Genomic DNA, 27,695 nt, shown 5'->3' on the forward strand with positions numbered 1-27,695 from the left:
CCTGCTGCAAGTGCCATAGTCTAGAACACCTGCAGCTACTGTTACAGGTACTTTGCCTCCTACATAGTAACAGATTAAATGGGATGGTCGTGATGCCAAAGCACATGCCTTGATTGCTCTTTCAGTGAAACGGGTTATTATCCTTCATATTCGGTCTTGCAAGACAGCTAAGCAAGCATGGGATCAGCTTGCATCCTTGTGGAATGAGGCAAGGGTTGCCTATCTCCGCAAGCAGTTGAAGGACTTAAAGCTTGAAGAGGGTGGTAACATGGATGATTATCTCACTAATGTAAAGGATTTCAAAGAGCAATTGGCCAACATTGATGAGATTATGCATGATTCTCAGCTTGTTTCTAATACCCTTGATGGGTTGCCTGATTGTTATCAAGGCTTTGCTACTACATAGAGGTTGGTTGCAGGTGCCAATGCCAACCATTTCTCATTTGACCAGCTGGTTGCTCTTCTTCTTCAGGAGGAGCAAAGTCGTGCGAATCGCAATGCTTCTATGGCTATTGATCAAGCCTTTGCTGCCCAGCACAAAAACAAAGGCAAAGGCAAGGTTTCAGCTCGTAAACCCCCTCATTCACATGCTGATCATTCACATGGTGCCTCTTCTTCAGGGGATCATAAAAAGAAGAAGAGATGTAACTATTGCAGGAAACCAGGGCATGATATTTCCGAATGCAGGAAGCGAATTGCATCTGAAAAGAAGAAGAAAGAGTCTCGTCTTGCAGTATTTGGTTCTTCTAGTGCAGAAGATAGACATGAGTCAGCTAATTTTGCACAAGACCAGCATTGGGCTTTCTTGGTTACATGTCAATTTAATCCTGATGTTCATGAAGCTTGCATGGCAGTTTCAGATGTTCATGATGCCTGGTTCTTTGACAGTGGTGCTAGCAAGCACATCACTTCCCACCGGAAGTTATTCAGCTCATTAGAGCATACATCTCAGGGGGGTAGTGTCACATGTGCCAATAATGCATCATATACCGTGAAAGGTATTAGGCAAGTTGCTTTTACTTCTGTCTCTGGTGGTATTGTCACTCTAGAGAATGTGCTTTATGTTCCAGACATTTGTAAGAGCCTCATTTCTATTTCAGCCATAGCTACATGTGGCTTTCATGTTCTTTTTTATGGTATTAGGTGTGCAGTGTATGATGCTACACATGCCTTTACCATGGTCTTGACTGGCACATTGACTAGAGGTCTTTATAGACTTGATGCATATGACAGGTGTTTGGATGATGCTACACTTGCAGATGCACATGCCTTTGCTCTTGATTCTACCATGGCAGATACCCATTTGTGGCATGAGAGGTTTGGACACCTCAACTTTAGAGCTTTGGTGAACTGATACAAAGATGGTATGGTTGTTGATCTTCCCAAAATGCATATGCCTTCAAAGCATGTTTGTGAACCATGCTTGCTTGGTAAGATGCATTGTGCTACGTTTCCCAAGGATGGGAGAGTTGGTGCCTCACGCAAGCTTTATTTGGTTCATAGTGATGTTCGTGGACCCATGAGGGTTGCAGCTGTTGGGGGATTCTATTATCTTGTCGCTTTTATTGATGACTTCACCGGGTACACTTGGATTTTTGTCTCGAAATCCAAATCTGAAGTTTCTTCATGCTTCAAGCGTTCTATTGCCTTGGCTGAGAATGAGAGTGGGCTGCACATTGCTCACCTTAATACAGACAGGGGGAATACATGTCAAAGGAGTTTGCTGTTTTTTTGGCTTCATGTGGCATACATCATCGATGCACGGTGCCTTATACTCCTCAACAGAATCCTGTGGCTGAGCGAAAGAGTCGGCCAGTGATGGAGATGGCCACGTGCATGTTGAAAGGCAAACATTTGCCTAACAAGTGTGCTAATTACATTTTGAACATATGTCCCACAAAGGCATTGCAGACTATCACATCCTATGAGGCTTGGACAGATCGTAAGCCTCGCATTTCTCACATGAGGACTTTTGAATGCTTGGCATATGCTCATGTGCCTTCACAGACATGCACAAAGTTCGATGATAAAGCTGTCAAGTGCATTTTTATTGGGTATAGCTCAGAGACCAAGGGCTATAAGCTCTATTAGCCCCACATGGGCAAGTGTTTTGTCAGTCTGGATGTTGTGTTTGATGAATCCACCACTATGCCTTTGCTGGACTGTCAAAAACAGCTCGTTGTTGATGCCCCATATATTTTTGACAGCTTGATGTCTTTGTTTCCATCTGATGCTCAGGATGATGTTCCATCTGAGGTTGTACCTCTTGCCTCTGTTGGTCATTTGCAGCCACATGTGCAGCAAGATATTCAGTCTGATACGCCTCTCATTGACCAGGACCATTTACACAAGGCTCTTGACTAGGAAAGAGCTGAAATCTAGAAACCCAAAAAGGTCCCCCGTTGGCTCCTTGACACATTAAAAGATAGCAACCAAGATACTCCTCTGCCAGCCCATACTAGTGCAGTTGTCTCGAAAGAGCACGCTAACTTTGTTGCTTATGCATTGGTTGCTACAGCATGCAATGGAGAGCCATTATGTCATCAAGATGCCTTTCAGAATGATTGTTGGTTGAAGGCTATGCAAGCTGAATTGGATTCTATCCCTCAGAATAACACTTGGGAGTTGTGTGATTTGCCTCCTGGCAAGAATGCCATTGGAACTAAGTGGGTTTATAAAATTAAACGGAGCTGATGGTTCGGTGCACCGTTACAAAGCCCGTCTTGTTGCTTAGGGCTATGCTCAGCAGCAAGGCATTGACTTTGAGGGGACTTTTGCTCCCACTTCCAGGATCACTACTATTCGCATTGTTATTGCCTTTGCTGCCCACTTTCATTGGGAGGTACATCAGCTTGATATCAAGATAGCTTTCCTTCATGGGCATTTGCAAGAAGGTCTATGTTTCCCAACCTCCTGGCTTTGAGGTTGAAGGTTCTAAAAGCAAGGTATGCCGCTTGAAGAAAGCCCTTTATGGATTGAAGCAGGCACCTCAGGCTTGGTATTCCAGGATTCATACTCATTTGCTCTCACTTAGCTTTCAAAACAGCCCTATAGAGGCTACCCTTTACATCCGCAAGTGTGGGACAGATTTGCTGATTTTAGTCCTTTATGTGGATGACATGCTTGTGACTAGGACATATGCTTAGCAAATTGCAGATTTTAAGCTTGATTTGCAGAAGACATTTGCTATGTCTGATCTTGGTCTTTTGCACTACTATCTTGGCATCCAATTTACTAGCAATGAGGGCGGCATTTTGATGTCACAATCTAAGTACATTGGACAACTTTTGCAGTGTTTTCAGTTTGAGGATTGCAAGGCAGTATCCACACCATTAGAGCCTGGTTTTCACGTCTCTTCTGAGGATGGCAGCGGTACATTTGATGTCACTCTCTATCAGCAGGCTGTTGGTTGTTTGATTTACCTATGCCATACGAGACCCGATCTACAGTATGCTTTCTCAGAATTGATCAGATATATGCACAGCCCATCTATGCATCATTGGCATGCCGTGAAGCGTGTCTTCAGATATCTCAAAGGCACTCAGCATTTAGGCCTTCTTTATGGGGCTGATACTTCACTTGTCATGCATATATTCACTGATAGTGATTGGGCTGGTTGTTCGGACACTCGTGTGTCACATAGTGGCAACTGTTTCATGCTGGGTACTTCATGCGTTTCTTGGTTCAACAAGAAGCAGAGTACAATTGCTACTTCTAATTGTGAAGCTGAGTACAAAGCAACCTTTACAGCTACAATGGAGTGTGTTTGGCTTCGGAAGCTACTTGTGGATCTTTATGCACGTTAGACTGCTCCTACCGTCATCTTCACTGACACTCAGAGTGCTTTGGGTATTGCACGAAAGCCTGTTTTCCATGCTCACACAAAGCATATTGAGGTTCACAATCACTATGTCAGAGAGCGATTATCAGCACGTGATATTTAGTTGTCTTATGTTCCCACTGAAGACAACATGGCAGATCTATTTACAAAGGCTCTACCTTGACTCAAGTTTGAGGCTTTTCAGCAAGCTTTAAACTTAGTACCTTTTGTAACTTTGATCTGTTGTACTTTGTACAGTCATGGGTTGCTATATCCCTATAGGATGAACATGTGCAACCATAAAATTAAATATTCACGTATCTTGAGCCATGTCCATTGTCCATGATACTTCAGCCCATACCATGGAGGGGGGTTTGTAGGCCATTCTATGGGCTATCCATAGGTGCCACTTATTCCTTGGTATGTGCCTTGTAGGCCTACTTATAGTCAGTTAGGACTATTGGTACAGTTAGTACATGTACCACCTAGGTCAATTAGGACACTTAGTCCAGTCAAGGCTTTTAGCCCTAGGGTTTTGTTATATTGGCATTTTCAATACAACATCTCATTTTTGCTCTTCCATCACTCTTTTTTAAGCTTCCATTGTCTGCCATAGCCAAAATAGACTTAAGCCTTTCCTCAATGGCTATCCAAAGAGGATGGGTAATTTGAGGCATAAGTCATGCATATGGAGTTCTTGAGTCCTTAAAGGCCTCACCTGGGTAGAAGTGCCTAAAGCAAATGATCTCTCTTGGACATTCTTCCGAGCATTATGGGATTTCGTATTCACGCCACTTCACCAAGTATTCCAATAGATCTTGATTCGAGTTTCATATCCCCTCTCTAAAGGCTAAATTTGCCTCATGGGACAAAGTCAATATCCAAGAGTGGCCACCACTGATCACCCTGATCGAATAGCCTACAAGGTCTTAACAACAAAGAACTCTTCATTGCTCAATGGCTTTCCAAGAGTCATTTGGAGGCATTTGTCATGCACACAGAGCTTCTTGAGAACTTGAAGGCTTCACCTAGGCAAAAGTGCCCGAGAGACAAAGGTATCTTCTCCCCTTTCTTCCATCATTCTTACATTTCACACCCACCCCACTCCACCGAATATTCTGAAATATTTCAATTGGGTTTCATGCCCCTCCCTCCTAAAGCCACGATCTACCTCATGGGACTAAGCCAATATCAAACAATGGCGATCGATCACCCTCTTAGACTTGGCCTACAAGATTTTAGCCAAGGTCTTGAGTTTGCAGCCAAGGCCTCTTCTCCTTGATTTTAATTGTAACATGCAAACAAATGGGAGAGAGGCAAAGTTGCTTTGTGGACTTTTGAAAGGCTTTTAAAAACCTTAATGGATGAATGCAGATTTCAGATGGTAAACCTTATGGATGAATGCAGATTTCAGATGGTTAGTCACCTCGGAGGAAGTGGAAGGAGAATCAAGCAGATTGACGAAGTCTTATCATTGGACTAGGTCCCTACAAATAAGAGACGACACAATCATGTCAAATGAATGGGAGCTTTCTCGAGGACCAGCACCTTGCTTTGGGTCATAAGCGTCTGACGAGATACAAATGGGGATGCTCTAGTCTTTAATGTGCACTATGGGACACGTCAAGCAGTGTTTTTTTGCTTCTGGCTGGTATTTAGCCGCTTGTCACACTCATCAAGGGTTTGTCTTCAAGGAGGTGCCTCCATAAATACACACAATGGTGGGACCTTAGGAAATGGGAGTGGATTGATCCAAGAAACCATGAGAAGAGCTCCCATCATTCCACTACACAATTAGCAACGACAAGAGGTTCCAACTTAGTGTTAGGGGCTGGAAGCCCTCTAAAGCCTCTCACTGTTGGGGGTTTTGGATTTCTGTAGATACGCAGAAACTTTGTAAAAGGATGCTCTGGACATCTCTCAGGAGTAGAAAAATTGCTCGTATCTTTGGGTTTCTATTCTGAAGGGATTGCAGTAAATTAGTGAAGGTCCCAAGTTTGGGACTCCTTCATGCCCATGCTGCCTATCTTGCAGTAAATTAGTGAAGGTCCAAGTTTGGGACTCCTTCATGCCCACGCTGCCTCTCTGCGAAGGAGTCCATTCAACATTACCTATGGGATTGCAGACAAGCGAGCGATTTCTAGAATCCAGAGCTTCTTCTCTTAGGAGGTCTATCTTCCTCAAGGAATGGAGAGGCTGTCCCTTCTTCCCTTAAGGTGGCACTTTCAACCTCAGCCATGATCTTTACTGGGCCCTTTTGTTTTGTAGCGCTTGACCCTCATAGGGTTCTCTCAAGGTTCAGGTTTGAGGTGACACTTTCAGCCTCAGCCATGATCTTTACTGGGCTTTTCTGTATTGTAGGGCTTGACCCTCACAGGGTTTTGCCTCCAACACTTTGCTCTTGGGCTCTTTTCATTCTTATAAGAGATCTTCTTCGTTAAAAAAAAAACAAAACAAATTTGTGAAGGCTGATGAACCAATGCAACACTAGCAATGAGCATTCACCTATCCCTCACTTTGCCATCTAAGTTAACACAACTGAGATGTTTTTAGATAATCTATACCATTACAAATGTAAGGGAACCCAGATTTTGGCCTTTTGTTGACCTGCTTTCTCCCCTCAGAGAGTTTCAAGATGCTAATAATCAGAAACCTTATAGCTCATGTTCTAGGGTATTAGGTATCATCTGCAAATATTCATATGCAATGCAGGTAGTTGCTCTCGGCCCCCCCCCCCCCTCCCCCTTCCCCCGCCTCTTTCTAGATAGAATGGACTCGAAGCCCACGGCTGAACCTTGTGTTAGTATTTATTTGTCCAGGGTACAATTTATTAGCCCGCGATGTAGGTACAGGGTCGAGACCCACCCCTATACAAATTAACTTTTATTGAGCTCTCGATTGAGACTCCATAGTCTTCATCTTCAAGCATAACATTTTTCCTGCACTGGCAATTGATACTGAATCCTCCATTCATATCTCTTGTGATCCACTATCACTGAATGTAACATGCCCTAAGGTTTACCTTTTAGGTTCAATACTATTAGCTGTATTTTGCCTGCTCTTTGCATCTGCTTGAAAAGCATTGATTTTGAAGATAATGCCCTGTCTTCTCATACTTACAAAAACTACTGTCACTCAAAACTTTGAAACTACAGGTCATTCCAATGAATGTATATACTTCTTGGTTCAAAGCATCCAGATAGCTAGTTCCTGTCCCTCAAAGCTTTGAAACTACAGGTCATTCCAATAAATGAACATACTTCTTGGTTCAAAGCATGCAGATAACGAGCCTCTCCTCCAATACTCTCGGTCCTGTCCAAAGCTTCGAGAAAAAGGTTGTCTCTTCTCATATGTTGAAGGTACATTTCAAGCATTGAGATCAATAAGAATAAAGGTGCCTCATCCAGGGAAGAAAATGTGGAATGTATGCTATAAATCTAGAATTTTAATATTATGATATACTGGAAACACAAAGCATTATATAAACCACACTTCACAGAACATGGAGAAAAACAATTAATCCCACGTTGGATGGTGAAAGGGAGTCTTCTTCCTCTAATGCTGAATCCATGGATGGTGAAAGTGCAGAAAATCTTGATACACGAAAATAAATAAAAGGGTGGCTGACCTCAAAGCTTGCAAGTGCCTTCAGTGCTTGTTCTTGAACCCTCCACCATTTACCATTAGATTTATCATTACCATCAAACATTGTTGCAGCTTCCCATAGATATTTCAGGATCTTATTTGCAACATCTGGATATGCAGCAGCATCCAGTGCTCCATTCTGTAGAAACTGACACAGACTTCACAATGATGTATTATTTAGGACAAGTTGCTTCTTCTCGGACCAAGATCAGCATAAACACTGTGGGTAAGGTAAATATAAAAAACCTAAAAATCCCATCTGACAACAAAGAAATATAACCTGACAAGCCAGCACTGAACTTCGACTAGGGAAACATTGTTTGGAAGAGATAGCACAATGAATGGGAAAATGGAATTTCATAGTCAAATTACATTAAAATTTGCTATCTTTTAAAGCAGCAATACACAAAAGTTGGGGAAAACAAGTAAACCATAGAAAGAAAATACCATTATCATAGTTATAAGGTAAATTAAGGAGAACCAGTAACGGAAATATTTCTCCCAATCGACTAAACAAAAGCCTTCATCCTCTAGTGGAAGGCACGTACACCTATTGAGAAATTCAGCTGTACTGCTTCTGCACTGGAAGTTGCATCCTCATAGTGTGTAACATGTGTTTGTCAGTCCAGTGACTTGGCTTGTTGTATATCACCATCAGCTGTAGTAGAACCATCCATACCTTGCCAATGTGTCTTGCAGCGCACATCTTTGTCTTCTCACCTTGCATATTTCCCCCCCTCCCTGCTTTCTCTCACAGGACCGTATATGCCCATACTACTTTCCCTTGCATGTGGGTAACCTCAAAGTGGGCATTAACTAAGGCGCAGGGGAAAAAATACACTCTTGGATCACTTCATGGATCCCTTCTTTTCTAGCTGTGGTATTTGTCTCTTCCAACTTCTTCACCATTTGTTGCAAATCTCTTATGGCGTATACAATCTCCTGCTATATTGAAAACAAGTATTCCTACATATCAAGGAGACTCACATTGTGGGTATATGATTGCAGGAAGGGGCTGAGCAAATTAATGTGTATTATCGATCTGCAGAAGAGGGGTTCAGCCCCTGCATCTAGTCTAGCTGCTCACAAATATGATTCTTCTTCCCCTTGTTTTTGCTGAAGCTAACCACCGTGTTGATGAAAGACCAATCTAGAGGGGGAGAACTGTGAATTGAACTAGGAGTCGGCTAAGAGAAGAAATAAAGAGAGAGAGAGAGAGAGAGTGAGGATGGGAAAGCAAGCTCTCCAAACTGTTGTGATGCTGCGTGACATTGCTGAAATCTTCTCTTAGATGCTCATATCGCGGACATGTCAAAAGAACATGTGCCTCATTTTCCACTTCATCTAAGTTGCATAGCTGGCAGAGTCTTTGTTCCCTTGATACTCCTTCCCATGCTTTTTTCTCCACTTCTAGGGAGTGTGATCGAGTTCGGATGATTGCGATGCTTCTTCTTGCCCTGAGAGAGATAGGTGTGCATATATATTTGTGTGCTTTGTTCTCTTTCTGAGAGTATGTGGTCCAAGAGAGAGAGAGAGAGAGAGAGAGAGAGAGAGAGAAAGAAAGAAAGAAAGAAAGTGTATTATTGTCCACTAAAGGCCAAAATGGGCCCATGGGACATCAAGAACTCTGCGTACAAGATAGCACAAAATCAACGTGCCACAAAGAAGAGGCATCGTCGAATATCATCTAAGTGCTACGCAATACAATGCAAGTGAAAGTACATAATGTCAAATCCGAGCCTAAATACAAAGTAAGCTAGATGCAAGGAAACCGCCCCTGGGTGCAAAATGGGGGGATGAGTACAATATGTCAATGCAAAGATACAAGTCCATGTATCACGGAGTCTGAGAACCAAAATAATACTGGAAATCCTGTCCATCGACTCTGCCTCCTGCTATGAGAGTACAAATCTGAGCAAAAGTGAGGTGAGCGGCTGGTAGGGCGAGATCTCCATGAGTAAGTCTCCTCCGAAAAGCTGCCATCATCCTGGATCGTCTGGAGATGAAGCGGCGAGTACGTCCCCTATGTAACAAGATCCTGCGGCGTCTACAAACCATCTCATATGTACATCCACAGGGTGGAGGCATGTGTCCTGTGTGAGCTCTGACCTCCTCGTGCTCATCCTGATACCTGTCATCTGGTATAGCGTGTGTCTGAGCTCTATCGGGCTGGGCTCTATCACGCTCCGGTCTGTGCTGATGGTCTCTGAGGTAGTGTCGTCGAAGCATAGTGGCCTCCCTGACATAAAGAGCTAGGCAATGCTGATCCTCATAATCCATCACTCGTGAGAGAGGTCCAAAGCCATCCGTGAAGAGACAGTGGAATCTCCCTCTGATCTCATAATATAGCGGGCATCTGCAAATGAAGTGCTCCTCTGACTCCACCTCTCCCATGGTGCAACAAGGGCAGATCCTGGTCTCTCGGCCTGGACGCCGTCCATCCTCCATGCGTCGCATCCTACCAGCCTCTATCTCGAGCTGATGCGAAGAGACTCTAAGCTGGCCAAGGGCAATCCTCAGTGAGTGGGACATGTGGATACCTGTGTAGCCTGGTGGAATGACAAATCCATCCTCTGAGATCCGAAGGAAGTGGTCACGATATGTGGCCATCTTCGTCGGAAGCTGCGTGGGATAAATCCAAGTGCGGTACGTATGAAGCTGCAGCAAGTCTGCTCTCGTGACCTGACTAAGCTCGTGGCGAGTCAACTCGAGATGAGGGGCATCTATGCTGTATCGGAAGGGAGGCAGTCTATCCATGTCTAGTCCAAGAGATGTGAGCCACCTAGTGAGTCTGAAGTACCAGCAGTATCGGGCCCCAGATCGTGCCAACTCCATAGAAGATGCAAGTGCTAACCATGGCAACCGAGCTCTGCCTGCTGCTGAGTCTCCAAACTCCCTAACCCTGTGCAAATACATGACCGACTGAAACGCTGCATCCAATGCAAGGGGAGTAGCTCCAAACTCTGCTAGCATGATCTCGTGCGGAACTGTAGCCTTGGCCCTAATGAGCCGAGAGAACATGATGATCTGTAACCTCTCTACTCGTCTCCAATCTGCAGCGCCAAGGTCTCCTGCCCAGAAAGGAGCTGCATACATCGCAGCTGGTCTCACCAATGTGTCAAATAGCAGGGATTTCGTATCGGGATGCTGAAAGTGGGACTGAAAACACTGACGCTCAAGATGAGCCAACGAAGCATACCCTTTACTAATCCTATCTCGTGCTGCATATGTCATGATAAAGATCGGTCCCCTGAAAACTGCCCCCAAATAAGTGTACTCTCTAACAAGCTCAATGGGCTGTCCGTCATAAGTGAAGCAAAACTCATCCGTGCTGTAGATACGATCAGAGGTGTTGAAAACCATAACCTTGGTCTTGCCAAGGTTTACGGTCAATCCCCTGTCCTGGCAAAACCTGTGGAGTGCCTCAATATGTGCCTGGAGGCCCTGAGCAGTAGAGGAAATGAGAACCACATCGTCCGCATACAGGAGGATAGGAATGGAGGATCCTGAGAGAGTAGAGCCCACACCGCCTGTCATCTGTACGAACATCTCTAGCTCATCAATATATAGTCCAAAGAGAGTAGGAGAGAGCGGGCAACCCTGCTTTACCCCAATCGTGCTGCATACCTCCTCTGAGAGCCCCTCACGTGTCCGAACCCGACCAGTGACCCTCTCATACAAAGCCATGATAGCCCACTGTGTTTCTCCACTGAAGCCCATCTCGCGAATCCTCTGAAACAATCTGAATCGCGGAATTGTATCAAATGCCTTCCTGAAGTCCACGAAGCAACAATAAAGCCGTTGCCTTCGTGACTTCGCCTCCTCTACTAGTGCCCTGAGTGTGAGAATGTGGTCAAGCGTCGAATGATCCCTGCGAAATCCAGCCTGTCCTCTGGCTCTGAGTCCTGTCGTCTCGGCATGGTCATTTATACGGCTTTCCAAAACTGATGCATATAGTCACATAGTGTGCAAAATCTCAGATCTCGCATCTTGCCTCAATCTAGATGATGTCCTAAGCTGGTCCATGGTTATCCGAACTACAAGAGAGAGGTGGATCTTCAAGTATCCCATAGCTTGGATAAAGCTGTCATCGTCCAAATCGAGAAAATGCTTATTGCTGAAGGCCATCCTGGTGGGTGTTGGGGGATGTAAGGATGTAAACCTGTCGTAGGTCGTCATCACAAATGATCTAATGGATCTCCTTCTGTGTCAAGCGCAAGAACGGGGCATCTAGTGAGTACTGGTATGGTGGTAGGTGATAAAAAGACATGCCCTGCAATTGAAACCATCTAGATACTCCTATGGACCAACACCTCTATCTTCTTTAGCTATGAGATGCATAGATGACGAAAGCGCTCTCCATGGCAATAAAAAGCATAGGAGTATCAGGTGCTCGAAACTAAAGCTCCTAGTACATGCCTAGGCTCCATATATCCAAGTACCTTCAACCTTGGTGGCTTTCTGATGGGATGCAAGGAGCTCTCGTATCTGCATCTGTCGAGCTGGCTCTGGATGTGATGGAGGGCGTGGTCTCCTCGATCTCTGTATTCGGTGGGCTACGTTGAGGGTGACGGTGGCACCTCATCTCTGGCGGTCTCCTTTGAGGAGGGCTGAAATAGACCGGACCTCGATCGTGCGTGCTCTAGTCACTCTCCGTGTGGCATGCTTAGCGTGTACCTCTCGTCTGGCAACATCGTGGTGGAGGCGCTCACTGCTGATCCATGATGTTCTCACTTCCTCAAGCTCCTCTCTCTCATCCACCCCAGTAGCTGACTTACATGAATAGAAATATTTAATATGTGCTCTGTCAATCTCGGGAACTTGTGGCATCGCTCCCTGCTGCTCTCTGGTCTCTGTCGCATCAGTGTATCTCTATGTCGTCGCATCTCAATCAGATAGCGCCCAACACAAACCTGGTTGGGAAAATGAATCAACCGTGTAAGCGGACTAAAGCCATACCCCTCCTGAAAGATGAAGTGATACCACCCTCAGATCTCATAGTAGACTGGGCAGATGCATAAAAAGTGCTCCTCTGTCTCAACCTCTCCCATCTGGCATGGTCTACAGATCCTCTGCTCTCTAGGTATGCCTGGAGTTCTCCCTGCCTCAATCCACAGCTGATGTGACAAGACTCGCAACCGGCCGATGGCGATCCTCAGTGCATGTGAGACTCTCCTGTCCTCGAGATACCGAGGTGTGATGATGAGACCATGCTTCGAGACCCTCAAGAAGTGGTCATGGTAGAAATGAATCTTGGTGGGAAATTCCTCTCCACCCCAAGCCCTAGACATATAGAGCTGGAGGAGGTCCAACCGTATGATACGGTCAATCTCATCTCACACGATCATCTCGGGTGGTGCATCCATGCTGTACTGAAAGGGGGAAAGTTTGTCCATCTGAATGCCATGACTATCAAACCATGTGGATACCCATGCATACCATGTTGTATCAACATCGCCCTTTGCCACTCACCTAGAAGACTCCAATGCTAGCTTCAGTAATCTCCACTGGGGTAAGGCCTGAACTCTTTGGAGGAACGCCATTGTCTGAAAGATGGCATCAACCTGGAGAGGGGTCCTGGCGAACTCTGCCTGTATAATTTGATGGAGGACCAACGACTTACTTCGAATCATCCTAGATCCCATAGTCACCTGTGGCCTCTCAAATCTCTTCCACTCTGTCAACTGAAATGTCACTCCCCCATAAAGGTGTTGCATACATGGCAGTGGTACTCACCAAGGTGTCAAAAAGCCAACCCTTCGTCGGAGGGTCCTGGAAGTGTCACCGCCTCTCTAGTCGGGCCAAGGCACCCTGTCCTCGTGTGAGTCATGATGAACCTGTGTGAATCATTGTGAAACCTGGTCCGGTGAACACTACCCGCAGATATGCGTAAGACTGCACTATCTCCACTGGCTCATCTCGGTACGTGAAGCTATGGCGACGGGACACTACTCGTGAGGTGTTGAAGATGGTAACCTTGGGTTTCCCAAGGTTAACTTTCAAGTCTCTCTCTCTCCCCGGAACCTCCAGGGCTTCTAGATGTTTTTGCACTCCCTCTACTAAGGATGATATGAGGACGATGTCCTCTACATACAACAATATATGCAGCATCACGTCATTCATAAGTGAACCCTCTCCACCTAGGCGATCTACAAAGGATGTGATCTCATCAATATAGAGCCTGAAGAGAGTCGGTGAGAGGTAGCCTTGCTTCACTCCGATAGTGCTCTGAATCCAATCTGATAGACCCCTTGGGGCACATACCCTCCCTCTAATGGATACATATAAACTCATAACCCCCCAGATCATGATCTCTGGGGGCTGTAGCTCCTATAACCTCCTGATCAGGTAGGAGCGTGGGACAGTATTAAATGCCTTACGAAAGTCTACAAAGCAAGTGTAGAATGTCTCCGAAAACCTGCTCGTCCGAGAACCTGCTGCCCATGACCCTGTGTGTGGCTATTGATCTCCCTCTCTAGTACTGACCCATATATCTTAGCCAGAGTGTATTCAATCATAAGAGTGTTGTATCACTTGCCTTATGAATCGGTACTATGGTGGTAGTGCTGCAGGTAGGCGAGAAGCCATGGAATATGGCATGGTTGAACAGCTCTGCTAGAACCGAGGTCAAAACCTCCTGTCCATATGCAAAGTGCTGAAAGAGAGAGAGAGAGAGAGAGAGAGAGAGAGATGAATGTCTTCGGAAGGCCTCATGGGACTTTGAGATAAAGTACGCACCAACAAAGAGTAGCTACTACATGTGTAAGTATCAGAGAGTCGAGGAGTGCACATCTCATCTCAGCTCAAAGTTTTAAGCCACACAACTATAAATGTACCCCTTTTCTATACAAATCTGTAAATTTTTTCCAATACTATTTTAAATAGTCCCTTATGTATATTTATTTCTGTAAATTTTAGAAATAAAAAAAATCCTTCTGTTGAACTCACGTGATAGGGTTACATATGATGAGTGAGCCCCCCGAGCAAGTGAGAGAGAGGGAAAAGGTGAGGAGAAAGGGAGAGAGAGAGAGAGGGGGGAAATGAAGAGGAGGGGAGAGAGTAGACTAAGATGAGAGGAAACGTAGACTAGAGCGGAGAGGAAAGAGAGAGAGAGAAGAGTGAGAGAGATGAAAATTTAGAGAGGGAGGACACGAGAAAGTACGATCGAGATAGAAAATCTTACCAATGAAGAGGAGAAATGAGTGGGCGACGATCGAGACAAGATAAAGGAGCTACGATCAATGAGGCATATGAGAGGAGATTGGTATGTGATTTAGTCGAAACTTAAACAAACAAAACTATAAACCTTGGTGTTTGATGAAAATTTAGAGAGGAAGGGCACAAGAGAAAGTACGATTGAGATAAAAAATCTTACCAATGAGGAGAAAAAATGAGTGGGCGACGATCAAGAAGAGATAAAGGAGAGATGTTTTGATGGAAGAATTTGGGAGCTACAATCAATGAGGCATATTAGAGGAGATTGGTGTGTGATTTAGTCGAAACTTAAACAAACAAAACTATAAACCTTGGTGTTTGAAAAGAGAAACGTGTGGAAACTAGAATTTCAAATTTCCTGCCTTTTTTTAAACTATGAATCCTTGTGTTTGAAAAGATAAACGTGTGAAAACTTGAAAATTGTGATAAAAGACAACCTTGTGTTTCAAAAGACAAACGCGTGGATGTGAAAGAAAGTAACTCAAACAAGCCTCTGTGGGCTGAAGCAAAGGGCTCGTTGAGGCCCTTGTTGAGTGCTAAAGCGCTAAGCTAATGGTCTCAAAAGCTCAAACACTCAAGCCTAATGCTCCAAATACATATGCAGGTGGCTCTCCGATAGGATACAAAGATGTCTTATACCTATGTTGGTCGAGTAATCTCTCATTGTGGGCGAGAGGTGTGGTCTTTGTGATCTCTATATCCGATAGGCCATATCAAGAGTGACACCCTGGCTCGAATTGTCTCCTCTGAGTAGAGCATGAATGGGCACGCCATCTATCATGCGTGCTATGGTCAACCTCTGCATCATGCATTGTCCCTGTGACTCTTATGTGTCATTTCTGAGTCTATCCCCTGTTTGATACGTCATGTCGCTGGCTCAAGGTCCCGTTAGTGTCGAGAGCCTGTGGGGTGAACACCTGTGTGGTCTCACTCGAAAAACTGTGTAATCCTGCTGTGTAATCCTGCTCTAGGCAGAGTTCATGCGTGTGTCTTGCCCCTGTCTCCGTGACCTGAGTAAGCGCTCCCAATATCTAAATGCCTCATGGATGAAGGAAGCTAAACATCACTGGTCTTGGAAGTCGAGGAAGCGGGAAAGGAGCCCGAAGCTATCTCTAAAGAGACAGTAAAAGCGGCCTCGGATCTCATAATATACTGGACATCTGAAGATGAAATGCTCCTCTGACTCCCTGGTCATAGCCCAGATCTTGCAATCGTCTAATGAGGCAGACCTATGGTATCTTGTCAAATGCTTTGCAGAAATCCACAAAGCTAAACCCTCTGCTTCCATGCTTTGGCCTCCTTCAGGATCTACAGGACTGGCGATCACTATCAATTAATAGTGATCCCTTACATCCAGTGAGAGAAAATATTACAAACTTATCATGTATGGAGTACTTGTTGGGCTAGCTTGTGTGCTAGACCCAGTATTTTGTTGCGATGTTCCAAAATTTCCTTCAAGTAGCTTCCTAGCTTGCTGGTGTCTCCAGTTTAGATCTCTGTTGTCCCTATAGCCTTCTCTAGTAGTTGTGTAGGCTCTACATCTCGGGAGTACATGCTGATCATTTTCCACCTCCCCCGTGGAGCAGATTTTGCAGATTCTTTCCTCTCTGGGGATCGTGGGTCTTACCCATCTACCCCTCTCTATCTCAAGATTGTGTGAACTAGCTTTGATTTTGTAAATTAGATGCCTTTTATATGTTGAGATGTCTTCCCCAAGGTATCTCTGCATCCATAACTGTCCATTGAGTTAATTTCCTGCTTATAAACCTGCATTTTTGTTCCCGGGTTTTGTCAGAGTTTGTGTAGCATTTTTTGGTCACAATGAGAGAGAGAGAGAGAGAGAGAGAGAGAGAGAGAGTTGTATTAACGTCTTCGCGAGGCCTGGGGGCCTGAGACAAAGTACAATCAACAAAATAACTCATACAAGCCACCATGGGCTGAAGCAAAGGACTCGCTAAGGCCCTTGCTGAGTGCTAAGCTAAGCTAATGATCTCAAAAACACACTCTCAAAAGCTCTCAAGAGACTCCAGTGAAAGCTCCGAGGACATATCCGGGAGTGGTGGTATCCCTCCAATGAGACGCAAAGATGTCACGTATCTGTAGTTGGAGAGAGAGAGAGTCTATTAACGTCCACGGAAGACCAACAGGTCTATGGGAAAATAAAAAACCCTCTAGTACATCTGCTTCATTCACAATCTTGGATCTCCCCAAGCAATCTTATCAAATCTTGCTTGGATATCCTTGGTTCGTGAAGCATCGGTCCTCCATGATTGGGAACTGATAGATTGACAATCCAAAATCACAACACCGCAGTAAGTGATAATGTGGGGATAGGAGCAATAAAACCAATTATGCCTAGAGCGTTAAAGAACATGGGAAATAATCCATGTATTCTTCATTTGTCATGGCACCATTAATATGGCATACTCGCAAGGGCACATGGAAGCTCCCAGGAAGTGCAAGAAGCAACTCCAATTATTTAGGGTACCTACATTACAGCTTGGGAAAAAACATAATCAGCCATACATCAGTTTAATACTGAGAGTCTTTTGGCTTAGATTTAAACCCCTTAATGATTGCTATGCCTTCACGATATACTGCCCATTTTCCTTCCTTCCTAGCAGCCTTGACCTTAGCTAATTCTGTTGCCTTATTTTTCAATTAAGCTCGTGTAAGTTCCTCAACTATCCACACCTTAGTCCCTTTCAACTTGTAAGATTGTCGGAGAAGCTTGACATGTAGGTCTTGTGAGTTAAGCATAATGATAGCATGACCTATAGACTGTGAGATTTGAGTTGCTCTGGCTTCATCATCATCACATCGACATCATCATCCTTGTCAACCGTCCAATCAATGTTAGGCATGGCTACTTTGACATGTGTTAAAGTGTCATTGAAAGAGTCCTCCTCTTTATACCATCCTTCAGGGAGTCCCCCTACTCTGACCTTCAAGACATTATCACATCTAGCTGCATGTTCTTTAATGTCTTTTTGAATATCAGCTTTATTTACTTTTGTATCAAACTCCACAATCACTTTTTTCTTAGCGGTTTGTACTTCAATGTGAACTAGATATTTGACTGTAAAGACTAGCTGGGGGGGAGGAACCTTGCAAGATTTTAGGACCTAATCAATTACTGCCTGCTTGCCAGGTCCTTCAAGAACCTGAATTCTAGCTATTACTACATCTATCAGTTGCATCTTTAACTCTCTTACCTGCTCTTGTAATTATGGGTATGTCCAAGCCTCTTCATAGGTATGTGTGCAAAAACGGGGAGAGTCTTGGCTGTGGTATATCAGGCCTGTGCATACAGAGAGGGTGTCATGGCTGCAACTGTGGCATATCGGGCCCTATTGGCTGAGGCTGTTGGAGTTGAAGGGGATTTCGTAGAGAGGCTCGAACATTCCTTGCTGGCCATCTTTCGTAGAGAGGCCTATGAGACAAAGTGCAATCATAGAGTAACTCATACAAGCCACTATGGGCTGAAGTAGAGGGCTCGCTAAGGCCCTTTGTTAAGTACTATACGAAACTAAGCTCAAAGCTCAAAGCTCAAAACTAGTACTCAATCTCAAAATCAAAATGCATAACCAGGTGCCATGGTGGCTCTCCTGTGAGCAGTAAAAATATCGTGTATCTGTCTGCTAGGTCGTCTCTCTCAGTGGTGGGGGGCATAGTCTCTAAGATCTCTGTATCCGATGGGCCACGTCGAGAGTGACGCCCCTACTCGGGCAATGCCCTCCAAGCAAGGCTCTGATGGGCTGTTCATCGTGCATACCCTAGTCAGTCTATGCATCATGTGTGGTGCCTGCATCTCTCCTTATCATCTCTTCCCACACAGCCCTCATATCATCCATCTCCTCCTCTACTCCACCATATTTGGGGGCAGACTCAAATGCATAGAGATCTATGACATGTCACTGGGCTCTATCCATCTCTGTCTCCCGTGGCGTTGTCTTCTCCTAATGTTTGATCTGACACAGCGGGTTCTCTCTATGTTGTCGCATCTCCATTAGATGGAGGCCAATGCAAACCTGGTCCTGATAGTGAATCAACCGAGAGAGAGGCCCAAAACCACACCCCTCTTGAAAGAGAAAATGATATGGCCATCGGATCTCATAGTAAATTGGACACACACACAAGAAATGCTCCTCTGTCTCCACCTCCTCCGGCGTGTATAGTTTGCAGATTCATTGCTCTCTACTTGTACATGTGGCTCTCCCTGTCTCAATCCTCAGCTAATGAGACTAGCCCGCATCTGTCCAATGGCGATCCTCAGGGCGTGTGAGACTGGCCTGTCTTGAAGAGAGAAAGAGCTGAGAGTGAGCAGAGGGAAAATGCTCCAGGGGGTGTCGGACTGATCAGGTTGCCTTGCTGAGATATGGCACAGGTGTGCCAAGGCTGAACGGGGGCCAGGAGAAGCAGAAACAGGGTGACCAAACCTGTGGTGGATGTCATGGGGAGGGGCAAGACTTAGGTTTTGCCTTTGTTTTCATTTTCCAACATGAATTGTTATTTCAACGTTAGGAATGACTGTTGTGGATACCCAGAAGGAGATAAAACACTGGACCATATTATTTTACAATCATGAGAATCCACTTGGACGTTGTTCTTGTCTAACTTTAAAGTGATCCTAGGATATGATTTGTGTGACTCTAGAGACTTTTTCAGACTTCCTCACGGAGTTTTGGATTTAGGTGAAATACTTTGGACCAATAAATATTCTCAGCCCTCAAGGAATTTCCCAACAAAGAATCCCTACCATTCCATTCCAAGTGGGATAAGATATGCTTCCAATCAAGAAGCAAACGAGAGACAAAAGGGCAGCCTCTGATCTTGCCTTGAATAGAGCCAAATAGAAAATCCCACTATGTAGGCTGCCAATGCCCAAAAGCAGAATTATCAATATGCAACAAAAAAGAGCGGATCATATAAGCCCAGGGCTAATCCCCTTGCATAAACTGCAACATCATTTTTCCCCTATGAGCAATTATATGCATTTGAATCTTGAGTATGTTCAAACCCCCGTGCATCTTTGGAGGGACACACACACACAGATGGGGAGGGACACACACACAGATGTGCATTCAGTCCCATGGAACTTTTTCATTTAAGCATGTTCCCACATCATCCAGAATATGGAAATCAAAGATGAGTTCATGATACCTTTCTGCCAAAAGAGAGTTGGAAGGAATTTCAGGAAACCAATCACATGTGACAGCCCATGCCGTGTAAAAGTCTGCAGTACAGCGAAAAAATTGCAGTAAAGTATTTTAGCACGAGTCCATAACCAGATAATGGTCTCATATTATGCACTCCGACCTTAAATTTACTTAACAAAATGAGTTTACACATACCGACTGCAATTAAAATGGAAGACACTCTCAAACTGCATAAAAAAGCACATCATGATCACAACAATTAAAATATCTTCAATTAGACTTGGGAAAATTACTCTTGGTTGTAAGTGCCATTTAAAAAAATAACAAGAAGAGTTTTAGGAGGCCACTCATCTTATTCTAAAAGTAGTTGCAAAGCATTCTAAATTTTATGTTCATTCAGATTCATTATGCACTAAGACCTAATGACTCATTGTCAGTTGGCCATGCGCATCTCATAGTAATATGTCACACCTCAGTCCATAGAGTCAGCAATTCAACTACACAAAGATGGAACATGTTTGACCCTTAGAGGAGTTAGGAGTTAGCCAAATGGCTGAGAGACAATTCACTGTCTCCAACTTTTCTTGCTTTACAAGAAGTTAAAGTGATATAGCCGTACCTCCCGTACAGCCGTACCTTTACCCATCAACACCTCTCCATCCTCAATATCTCCCGTCCGTACCTAGTCTAATCCTAGTCTAGTTCTAGTCCTCCCTAACCCCGAGTTGGGATAAACCCCCAACCCAACCCGGGGGTTAGGTTAAGCCAAGGGGTTCATCATACAGCCAACTATGGATTGGCCTACCCTCTCCTCCAAGTCCCCCTCAACCCCCTCAACTCCTTCAACATCCATTAGGACTCGGTACTCTACAGTTGCAGCCATGACACCCTCTCCATACGCACAGAATTACCAACAAGAAGGCTCAAAACGGCCCATCCTCGGGCAACAGGATCAGATTTTTTATCTGCAGTAGGCAGTGAGAGAGCTACAATTGGAGCTCGCAGAAGTAAAGGCCCGACTTCACATCTTGGAAGGGCCTGGTAAGCAGGCAGTAATTGATGTGGATGTAAAATCTTGTAAGGATTCCCCCCCTACCCTACAGCTAGTCTCTACAGTCAAAGATCTTGTTCACACTGAAGTACAAACTGCTAGGAAGGAAGTGTTTGTGGAAGTGGACAACAAAGCAAGTAAGTCTGATATCCAAGCAGAGATTAAAGAACACGAAGCTAGATGTGATAATGCGCTGAAGATTAGAATAGGGGGGCTCCCAAAAGATTGGTACAAAGAGGAGGATACATATAGTGAAATATTGACAAAGATCAAATCAAGTTTGCCCAACATCGAATGGGTGAATGATGATGAGCTGGATGATGAGGCCAGCTTCTATTTTGCACTATAGAGGTCATGCAATCCTTACACTGAAGTCAAAAGATATGCGGATCAAGTTTCTTCGACAATCTTACAAACTGAAGGGCACCAAAGTATGGATAGCAGAGGAGCTTACACAAACTCAACTCAAGATTAAGGCAACTCAATTAGCTAAAGTCAGGGCTGCCAGAAAGGATGGAAAATGGGCAGTTTACCGTGAAGGGGTAGCACTAATCAGAGAGTTTAAATCAAAACCAAAAGACTCTCAGTCTTGAACTGATGTATGGCTGTTTACTCTTCCAAAATATCATGTAGGTACTCTAAATAATTGGGATTGCTTTTTGCACTCCTTGGGAGCTGCCATGTGCCCTCCCTAAAGCAGATGTACTAGAGGGTTTCTTGCTGTCCCATAGACCTTTTGGTCTCCAATGGATGTTAAAAGACTTTCTTTCTTTCTTTCTTTCTCACTATCAGGACTGTGTTATCAGATGCAGACATGACCCCAATCACAGGTGGTTTGCCTTGGACTTCATGATAAAAAGCCTCTGATTTACAGTGGTCTCAGTGTATGCTCCCACGGGCTCTCTGGAAAGGAGGATTACATGGGATTCAATGATGAACTTAGGGAGTGATTGCATCATCCTGGGGGACTTCAATATGGTTGAGTCTACTAAAGATAGATGGATGCAGAAGGGTTCAACTCTCAGGGGTTCCGAATTTCAGCTGTGGGAAGATGTCAAAGAATCTCTCCAAGTAGTAGACATTGGGACTCCTAGTATTTTTACTTGGAGCAATAGATAGGTAGGGGACTTAAGAAGAGAAGCTAGGCTAGACAGAGTTTTATTTGGCTCAATCAATGAGATTGATCAAGCTCTAGATATCAAGCAAGTCACTTTTTACTCTCTCCCTCTCTCTGACCACAAACCAGTGTTGGCTTCTCTAGACATGGGTATTGGAAAGAAAGGTAACTCCTCCTGGTTCAAGGCTGACCCTTCCCTCTTTAAACTGCAGACTATTCAAAAACAGATAATAGAGAGGTGGTCCTTCTCTTTTGCAGCAACTGACTCTAAGGCACAAGGATGGAAAGATGCTATTGAAAAGGTACAAGCAATACTCAAGGAAGCCAGAAAGAACAGAGCAACTATTAGAGTCAAAAGGATGGATAAACTAAAGAAAGACATTGAGGAGCTAGAATAAAGGGCTAGATGCAATGACACCAATGCCCAATAACAGTTATTGCTCAAAAGGAAAGAAATCAGAATCCAAGAGCAGATTAAACTGCATAATGCGAACATCTACTTCAAAGAGTGGTGGGCAGGCAAGATAGACAGGCCAACCAAAGAAAACTTCAGGAGGATCAGAAAAAAAAGAAAACAGGAGGAAATACCTTTGCTGCAAAAGGAAGATGGAGAGCTGGCCCTTTCAGAAACAAAAAATATGGAGATAATTGTCAGCCATTTCAGAAACCTGCTTAGCACAGTGGATCTAACAGACCACAATGTTTTAGAGGCAAGACTTAAGTGTCATACAGCCAGGCAATCCTCTCAGTGTTTTCCCTTAAAGAGCTCAAAGAGGCTGTTTTTGCAATGTCTGATGGAAAAACTCCTGGAGAGGATGGATTCCCTGCTGAATTTTACAAATTTTTTTGGGATACTGTTGGTCCTTCTCTACTGGATGTTTGGAATGAGAGTATCCAATTGAGGCTGCTCCCAGAGCATTTAAATGGAGGTGTCATCAAAGTTATTTCAAAGGAAGGGGACAGAATAGTGTTAAAAAATTGGAGACCCCTAACCATGCTTAACTGTTCTTACAAGATATTTGCTAAAGCAATGGCCTTGAGACTCACACACAAAATGGACAAGTGGATTCTGGAAGAACAAAAAGGATTCATAAAGAACAGACACTTGTTGGAGGCAATTATCAATCTCTGGGAAGGTTGTACACATGTTGAGGAAACAAAACAGGAGATTTGTCTTATTTGATAAGGCGTATGATAAACTCAACTGGGACTTTATTCTGCAGTTTTTTAATAGCTTGGGTTTGGGGAAGATTTTCATATCCTATGTAGCCTTGCTACTTTCCAATGCCTCTGCAAAGGTTTGTGTTAATGGGGAGATGTCTCAGAGTTTTATGCTAAAAGGATCCATTAGACAAGGGTGCCCTCTTGCCCCTCTCTTATTTGCAATTGCTGCTGAAGCCTAGGGGTGGCTGATTAAAGATCAAGTAGTAGCAGGAGAAATCAAATGGCATAGAACTCCCCTCAGGGAACCAGCTGGTCAATCAACAAGTTGCAGATGACACCACCCTCACAATCAGAAACACAGATGTGGACATCCAAACAGCAATGGAGTGCTTGGACAATTTCTGCACAACATCTGGGTCAAGGATTAATCACACCAAAACAGGGTATGCTGTATTAACAGGTGACAATCTAAATTTATTAGACCAGCTGGGATGCAAAAAGATACCTCATGGTCAGATATTCAGACTGCTTGGTATCCCCATGGGTTTCAATGTCAAGATGAAGCTAAACAGTATCAGGGGGCTATAGGCAAACCTAGCAGGGAGGAGAGTTGTCCTAAATCACTGTATCTATCCAATGGCTATTTTCTATCTCTCTTGCTGGTGCCCATCCAAAGCAAAACTAGAAGAATTCATAAGGATATGTAGATCCTTTCTATGGGGTGAGAGTGACACCAGAAGAAGGATTGCTAAAGTTAAATGGGTTTTTTGTACCAAGCCAAGAAAAGAAGGAGGGCTGGGGGTAATAAATATCCAATTGGCTGCCTACAAACTAGCAGCCACGTGGGTAATAAAAGCAATTACCAATCCTGATAGAGACTGGGCTAACCTTCTGCTCAGGAACTTTAAACATGTCAGACCTCTTAGAGCCCCAAGATGGAAAGACTACCTTGTTTTGACAGCTATTGGAAACCCAGAGCCTTGCTCTACCAAAGGAAGCCAACTGTGGAAAACTCTTTGGGGAGCCTTTGAACAGATTAAATGTTTCATCACACTCACGGGGAAAGGAAGTTACATGACCCTGGATTCCATATGGGTTTCTACTTTTTTTCCAAGGCAGCAGCAGCTAAGTGATGATGATTTTTAAAGAGCTTGGCACTTGGAAAAGAAGGGGGTTTCTAGCTGGGGTGATCTTTGGGACAAGAACAACTTTAGATGGAAAACTTGGCTTGAGATAAGAAGAGAGTTCAGACTATAAAATGCAGATCAAGAGCTGGTCATGAGAAGATTGCACCTGTGGGAGGGGGATATTTCTTAGAATGGAGGTAGGGTACTTGACTTCTCCAGAGAGTTTGGGTGGGTTGGCAGCTCATCTCTTTTACCAATACCCACACCTTCAGAAGGCATAGAGGAGGTTGTCTCTAAGCTAAACAAAAGGTGGCACTGTTTCGATAATGCCAAAAAGTGGGCACTCAGATTTGAGTTGATATGGAATAGAAAGAAAGAAAGAAAGAAAGAAATTTTATTAGAGTCTTCGGAAGACCGATGGGTCTATGAGCCTGAAAGAAAACCTGATACAAATCACAATAAGGGTGGAGCTACTGAAACGAGCATCATCACCCGTGCTGAATCCTAAGTCTGATCATACATAATCAAATACATATGGATGTAACAATGAAAGGAAAAGGACTGGAGCGGAGCGGAATCCTCCATATGTTATGTCCCCGTGGTTGGTGCATAGCCGGTGATGGGACGTTGGTGCCCGTCAAGGGACGCCATGCGTCTTGGTCTCCTGGACGAGGCTCGACGCAAGACCAGAGCCACCGTGACTCCCATGGGACGTATCCCGGGTCTAAACAATGACGAGAGGTCCCCCAGAGTGATCTGTGTGTCCCCTCAATGTCTCATGTGTCGTGCTGCGATCGTCGGGTCAGGGTCTCTGTCACGTCGGCGGCTAGAGACTGGACGACCAATGTCACTCGATGGGAAGAACTCTGTGATCCTACTCTGAGAGGTGTCTGATGATGTGTCGCCTGAGTAAGTACTCTCTATGTCGGACTCCCTCGTGAATGAAGGCCGCGAGAGGCATCTCTGATCTAGGTAGGCGAGGAATTTGGAAAGGAGCCTGGAGCCGTCTCTGAAGAGGCAGTGGTAGCGACCTCGGATCTCATAGTACACTGCGCACCTAAAAATAAAATGCTCCTCCGACTCAACCTCCTGACAGTTGCACAATATGCATAAGCGATGCTCCCTAGGAATCCCCTCTGCTCTGCCACTCTCTATACGGAGGCGGTGTGATGATACCCGAAACTGTCTGATGGAGATCCGTAGTGAGTGAGGCATATGAAGCTCAGTGTACCCCGGTGGTGTGATGAATCCCTCCTCCGAAATGCAAAGACAGTAATCTCTGTAGAAACTCAGCTTCACTGGAAGCTCAATCAACTCCAACCAAGTCCTAAAGGTGTGTAGTTGCAAGAGATCCTCTCGAATGACCTCGTTGGTATGTGGCCCAATCGGGATGGTGGGTGGGAGTACCGGAGGGGCATCTAAACTGTACTGAAAAGGAGGTATCCTATCGATGTGGAACCCTAGTCTCACAAACCATCTGTGAGTCCATGCATACCAGCATCGCTCGTCTCCCTCTGCTGCCAACCTCATGGAGGAATCAAGAGCCAACCATGGCAGCCTCTGTCTCCCTGATGTGCAGTCCCCATATGATCTAACCCGGTGTAGATATGTGATGGTCTGAAAGGCTACATCTAGCTCGAGTGGAGAAGCACCAAACTCGGCCTGAATGATGTGATGTGGTACAGACAGTTTCCCCCGGATCATCCATGAGAGCATGAGGATCTACAAACGCTCCACCCGTGTCCACTCTATCTCTGACATGTTAGGCCCCCAACAAGAGCTACCATACATACCGGCTGGTCGGACCAAGGAGTTGAAGAGAAAAGCCTTGGTCCGAGGGTCTTGGAAGTGGGAGTGAAAGCACTGTCTCTCTAACCGAGCTAGTGAGGCGTATCCCCTGCTCAATCTGGCCTACATCGCTGGTCTCATCCTGAAGATCGGGCCGGAGAAGATGACCCCCAAGTAAGTGTATGAGGATACGATCTCAACTGGTGACCCACCGAAAGTAAAAGTAAACCGCTTCCCTTGCATGTTTGCTCGAGAGGTGTTAAAGATCATGACCTTGGTCTTGCCAAGGTTAACCTCTAAATCATGGGATAAACAAAAAGCCTGCAGTGCATCCAGGTGTCACTGGAGCCCCTCGGGTGTGGACGACAAGAGTGCCACGTAATCTGCATAAAGAAGAATCATGATGATGATTCCGGCAAGTGAGCAACCGGTCCCTCCCAACGTCCCCATGAAAGTCTCAAGCTCATCGATGTAGAGGCCAAACAGGGTCAGTGATAAGAGACAACCCTGATTGACCCCTATGGTACTCAGGATCTCATTTGTCCAACCTGCGCCTGTACGAACTTGGCCTGAGACTTTCTCATACAGTGCCATGACTGTCCAGATGATCTCCTGATCAAATCCCAGTGTGTGTAGGCGTGTGATAAGACGAGCTCAAGATACTGTGTCAAAGGCTTTGTGGAAATCCACAAAGCAACAGTATACCCTCTCCTTCCATGATCTAGCCTCTACTCCTAAGTGTGAGTATGTGATCCATAGTCCCATGGTCTCACCTGAAACCGGCCTGACCCTCTGCTCTAAGCCCTCTCATCTCTGCGAATAGGCTGACCGATGCATCCAATACAGCTGCATAGATCTTGGACATCACGTCCAATCATGATAGTCCTGTAGTTACTCGGGTCCATGGGATCCCCTACCTTGTGGATGGGGGTGATGGTGTTGAGTATCCAAGTGCGGGGGAAGCCAAGGCAAACATCGTCATTGTATAGCTTTGCTAGGATCGGGGCTAACGTGTCGATCCCATATGCGATAAACTCAATGCATAGCCCCTCCTGATCCTTAGCTTGGCCATTGTGCAGTTTCAATGTCGCGTCCTTGACTCCCCCTCTGGTGAACAACGTGCAGGTGGTGGGACGAGGTGTGTGTATGAGGTCTGGAGTGGGCTGGTGTGGGACATCATATAGATGGTGTGCATACGTGTGCCAGACTCTCGTGTCGGTGAGGGGTGATGGAGACCTACGCTCAAGGAATCTCCGCCAAAAATCCTTAGAGTTGCTGCTGTACAAGATGTGCAGTAGCTCCTCCTCATTTTGACGAAGAAAAGCCTGCTTCTTCTGACGTACGAGACGTCGGTACTTGCGTACCGTGTCTGGTGTGTTCGGGAGGTGACATCTGGTTTCAAGTCGGAGCTGTCGGCGATAAGCCTTGCACTTTGCATCGTACCAATTGTTGCAGGGTACAGAACCAAGAGGTGGTGGTCTAGTGGACTGCGTGGTGTGGGGAAAGATTTGGAGGACAGCCTCGTGGAGTGTGCGACTAATCAGGGCAGCACGGTCCTCTATGAGTGATATGTGATCGATGTAGGTTAGGAGTCTGTTTAGGCGTCCAG

General features: G+C 45.0%; 1 protein-coding gene across 2 annotated transcripts in view; it reads right to left on the reverse strand.

Annotated features, from left to right (window-relative positions):
- Nucleotides 1-27,695, reverse strand: part of RST1 (ARM repeat superfamily protein) — a 230,421-nt gene that overhangs the window by 50,385 nt on the left and 152,341 nt on the right. For both annotated transcript variants that reach the window (XM_087378094.1, XM_087378093.1), the window contains exons 12-13: nt 19,844-19,916; nt 7,449-7,623 (exon numbers count right to left, since the gene is read on the reverse strand). In XM_087378094.1, the coding sequence (XP_087234220.1) occupies nt 7,449-7,623; nt 19,844-19,916 (248 nt within the window). The remainder of the gene's footprint in view (nt 1-7,448; nt 7,624-19,843; nt 19,917-27,695) is intronic.

This window comes from Dipteris shenzhenensis, chromosome 8 (assembly GCF_047967505.1).
Source record: "Dipteris shenzhenensis isolate YYH24624 ecotype China chromosome 8, Dip_SZ_1.0, whole genome shotgun sequence".
Lineage (NCBI taxonomy): Eukaryota > Viridiplantae > Streptophyta > Polypodiopsida > Gleicheniales > Dipteridaceae > Dipteris > Dipteris shenzhenensis.